The sequence below is a fragment of the Macrobrachium nipponense genome, chromosome 9 (genome assembly GCF_015104395.2).
Source record: "Macrobrachium nipponense isolate FS-2020 chromosome 9, ASM1510439v2, whole genome shotgun sequence".
Classification (NCBI taxonomy): domain Eukaryota; kingdom Metazoa; phylum Arthropoda; class Malacostraca; order Decapoda; family Palaemonidae; genus Macrobrachium; species Macrobrachium nipponense.
In genome coordinates, this window is record NC_061110.1 from 21,643,933 (window position 1) to 21,648,932 (window position 5,000).

Genomic DNA, 5,000 nt, shown 5'->3' on the forward strand with positions numbered 1-5,000 from the left:
AAATGCTTTTCAGTTGCAAATGTACACCCAGATATCCTTTTATTTACCTAAAACTTACACATAGCGTAACTATTAAAAGCACGGGAAGCAGTGTTACCATGCGAAAACACCACAGGAAGATGGACAGATGGAAAAAACGGAGTATAGTTCTTACGAGAACAAATGAATTCCTCACATTCCTAGAAGATCTACAGCACTTTGACATCTTGGACAGTGCCACAGAAGCACACACACACACACACACACGCACACAAGCACACTCACACTTAAGTGCACGCGCTCGCTAAATCATAGCAGCCAGGAAATGTTCATAACTGTGGTGAACTATTCCTGGTTTTCAGACGTTATTTAAGCAATATGAAAACATGTTACAAAACGACCCAGGTGAAAATCTGTCTCGGAGGCATCAAAGCAAGATATTTTCAACTGCTCATTTCTTAATTTTTGGGAATGAAAGTCTTAGAAAGGCCAAGAAGTGATGGAAAATTCTTTGCGAAAAGAAAACGAAGCGTATCTATGGCGAATGAATAAAGTACCTACCTTTTCGAAGAGGTGTGGTAATGACGATAGATTCATATAATGTTTAAAAGATATGTTACCAGACGATTTTCAGCGGTGTTGCTGTTGTTAGGGAAAAGATGTCACTTTAGAAGGTTGGAAACTGGAAAGTCCAATTCAGATGGTTCGATAACAATATTAGACCCAACAACTTCCGTACTTTTTCTTTGCAAAGGATATTGATCTTCTTAATCTAATCTCAGTTGATTGCCCATAATTTCTTATATTCATAAGGATGTCTGATAATTATCTTTTAGAGCGCAAGATCATTTTTTCCTTAACACATTATAGACCCAACCATTTTTATACTTTTGCTCTGCAAAATAGCTTGATCTTAATAAACTCTCTGTTAACTGTCTATTATCTTTTATATTCTTATGGATAATATCTTATATTCATAAGGATATCTGATAATTATCTGATAGAGTGCAAGATCATTTTATCGTTTACACATAATAGACCCAACCATTTTCATACGTTCGCTTTGCAAAATATCTTGATCTTAATAAACCCTCAGTTAACTGTCTATGAATTTTTTTTTTCATTTGTAATGGATATCTGCTGTTATTAGTTAGCGTACCCTTTTGAAGACAAATTATATTCGTTAACGCATATCAACTTAAGTGCTGAAATTTTATTTTTGTAATAAACATCTGCTATTATTAGTTAGCGTAGCCCTATCAAGACAAATTATATTCGTTAACGCATAGCAATCTTCAGTGCTGAAAGAAGCCAGGAAATGAAGCCATAAAAAAGGGAGTACATATAGAACTGACGGCGACGTCCTTCTTTGCAGGTGGATAAAGACCATTTCCTCAAGGACGTGCTCGTCCTGAAGTGCCAGGCGACGGTAGCGGCCATTTACTCGGCGGTGGAGGAGGAGGACGCGACTGTTTACGAGAACGACCCTTTGATTCTGGAGCAACGGGAGGATTTACTCACAGGTAAGGAGTCGCTCACGAGGTCCTCAATAAAGCCAGGATGGGGGAATGGTTGGCTGAGTTGACGTTCTCTGGCGTCGGGATCGGTTAAGTCCTTGACGTCGATATCGTTATTTGAGAGTGACGAAATTGATGTGAGATCTGTGGACATAATGACGGTATATATAATATGACTTATATATATATATATACAATATATATATATATATAGTATATTTATATTATAAATATACATTATATATATATATTATATATATATAGTATATATATATATATATAACATATATACATATATATATGATATATATATATATATTATATTATATATATATGATCTATATTACATATTATATATATAGACATATATAAATATATATTTGTATCTATAGATATATTATATATATACACATACACATAAATTATTATAAGACATATATATATAAAAATATATTTGTATTATTATAGATATATATATAATTAAAATAACACATATATACATTATATTATAATATCATATATATATGTTATAATATATATCATATAATATATATATATATAACAAATATATTATATATAATATATATAATCAAATCTATAGCTTTTGCGTGAGACATGCTTCGGATGCATTTCTAAAAAATCAAAGGAATGTTTAGGATCGATGCTAAGAAAGGGATAATGTGGATGAATTAGCCCACAGGAAAATCCAACCCTCAAAGTTTAAACTGTGGGATAACAGCAAAATGAATTGAGAATGGTAGAGTTGTTTTGAATCATGGTAGAAACGTAAAGGTTTTATATAAACCTTTATTTTCAGTGTAAGAAACGCACTGATGGGTTCAAGATATGTGGTTCTGGAATAGCGAGGTGATTTACCCGTACTTCAAACATGTATGTGCTATAATAAACAAGTGATATTCTGTATAGAAAAAAAAAAACAAGATTCCATCAGGAGATGAGGTGTCATGGGTGCGCTCAAAACATACTGTAAGAACTGGGGATCTGAATCCCACAAGGCAAATTATTTTGTCAATGTACGGTTGCCACCTCGAGCTGAGAAGAATACAGACATACAGAACATAGTTGTATATCATAAGGAAGAGTCTTTCAGCTTTGAAATAATATGTCCTATTTCTGGGACATTCTGAGGCTATGTGCAGCTAACATGAGGTTGAGGAAGACATGTTTCATATCTGATGAGGACTGGAAGATCACTTCTCAAAGTTGTCAGTTATCAGTGAAATTTAAAACTAGATGTCATGCTGTGATATAGACAATGAAATAATCAACATATATGCTACCATCAAGTTTATTATGCCTTTGTCAATGGCACTGGCAAAGACATGATTTTGCATTCTGGCAAGATTGATTGAAAAATGGGCTCATGTAATTTTTAAATGATGTTCAGACAGCTAAATACAGAACAAATGGCGTTCTGTATTGGTTCAATACAGAACGCAACGTGTCACTCTCCAATACAGAACGAATCTGTATTTTAATGAACGGGTGGCAACCAGCCTCAATTGTTTTCCTTCTAGATAGAGAAAAGAACTTTATTTCAGCAAAAGTCAAACCCATGAAACTCATGTAGGAAGTTTTCATTGAGAATGAAATCACGTGATTACTTGGAACGTTCAAAAATTTCTGTCAACAAATCAAGGGTTCTCAAGACAAGGGAGAGATTCAATAAGGAAGAGAGTTATGATGGTATGCAAAGTATACTTTGAATGAGTGAATACTTTAATGCAAAGAATGATAACGCGAGATGTTTTTTTGCAATGGTAATGAAATCATTCAAATGAAATTAAAGAGAGCATATATTTGCTAATGAACCTTTTAGTGTTATGGTACAAGGTAGATTTGATTCGAGATAATGAAAGAAGCAACGCAGATAAAACTGCAAGCTTATGAAATTTAAGATTAACAACCTTGTAAAAAATAAATCTGTTAATTTATGAACTTTCCATAACATAAGGCTAAGAGTAATTAATTCAAGGTAAGGAGAAAATGCATCAGCCGCTGAGCCTATTACAGCTTACTTGGGGCGTGTGCTAAAATCTACGGTCTAATTGAGCGTTGTTTCGCAAACGAAAATCAAAATAAATAGGCTATATTTCATTAGAAATCATTTTTCTGTGCTGTTTAACATGCACATTATTTATTTGTTCCATTTTCACTCTAATAAATGAATCATAAATATCTCATCCTAACATTAATAAATAAATCATAAATATCTCATCCTAACATTAATAAATAAATCATAAATAATAAATATTCATCCTAACCATTAACTAACTTAAATAACATAATCTCAATCCCCAAACATAATAAATAAATCCATAAAAGATGTCATCCTAAAATTACTGTAACTTTAACTCAACGCTCAAACACCTCTTCAGACCTTTTTAGGCTTTTCATAGGGCTTTCCTACTCCTCCCCCCCCCCCCCACCCCCCCCCCACGCCGCAACAACAACAACAACAGCAACAAGTAGTTTGTACACCCCGAGTAAGCGAAAATAAGACGGAAAGAGAATGGTTAATGAATGTACTTGTAGCATAGAAGGAATGACGAGAGTTCATTGCAGACATCACGACGATGTGAGGCGTCTAGCACTATGGTAGCAGGAGACTCTAGGAACAGATGAGAAGAGAAAGGCGTAAGGGAACAACTATGAGAAGAGTAGAAGTACTCCATTACAGATCAAGAAAGAAGCAGCTAGAAGAGTTGATGGAGATAACCAATTGTATCATGGGACTTTAGCATTGGTTTATCAACAGGGATAATGTATTACTGAATAAGCCTGTTTTGCTGTGAGATCAGTAGGGTTTCATGACAGTGATTTTGCCATGAGAAAAGTAGGATTTTAAGAGATAGAAGATGAAAATATATTAGCCAATGAACATTTTGTTATAGGAAAATGGAAACAGATTCCAGATCAAGAGGAGATATTTCATCAAATGACTTCGCTGCATAATAAAGAACGAGAGAATTTAATTACAAAAGAGTGGATCATGCAGAATGTAACGATATTTGATGTTTAAAACAAAGAATTTGATTATAAATAAGACCAGATTATGTAACCGATTGAACTTCTCTCGTGACTGAAACTGAGACATTTCATTAGAAATAAAAGGAAAGTGTTCATTTTACATTATGTCAGCATCGGAGTTTAATCACCGGTGTGGTTATGAATAAACGGGCGTCATTATTATTATTATTATTATTATTATTATTATTATTATTATTATTATTATTATTATCCAACATAAGTCTTCAGTGATATGAATGACGCTAAAAACACGGCTGTCCACATGAAAAAAATAAATGAAAAAATTAATGTATACGATAATGAAGAAACAGAGAAATCCATGGCCACATGTTGCCATAAGATTATATGAGCTGCATAAGGCTTCCTACATGTCTGCAGAGATAATGGAATTAACGTCACACTCTTCATATTTTTTCATATTATTATTGAAAAAACTCTTCCCATTTTTAGATT

The 5,000-nt window shown here is 33.3% G+C and overlaps 1 protein-coding gene across 2 annotated transcripts in view; it reads left to right on the forward strand.

The window, feature by feature from the left end:
- LOC135218674 (uncharacterized) overlaps nucleotides 1-5,000 on the forward strand; it is a 384,870-nt gene that overhangs the window by 360,619 nt on the left and 19,251 nt on the right. For both annotated transcript variants that reach the window (XM_064255125.1, XM_064255126.1), the window contains one exon: nucleotides 1,355-1,502. In XM_064255125.1, the coding sequence (XP_064111195.1) occupies nucleotides 1,355-1,502 (148 nt within the window). The remainder of the gene's footprint in view (nucleotides 1-1,354; nucleotides 1,503-5,000) is intronic.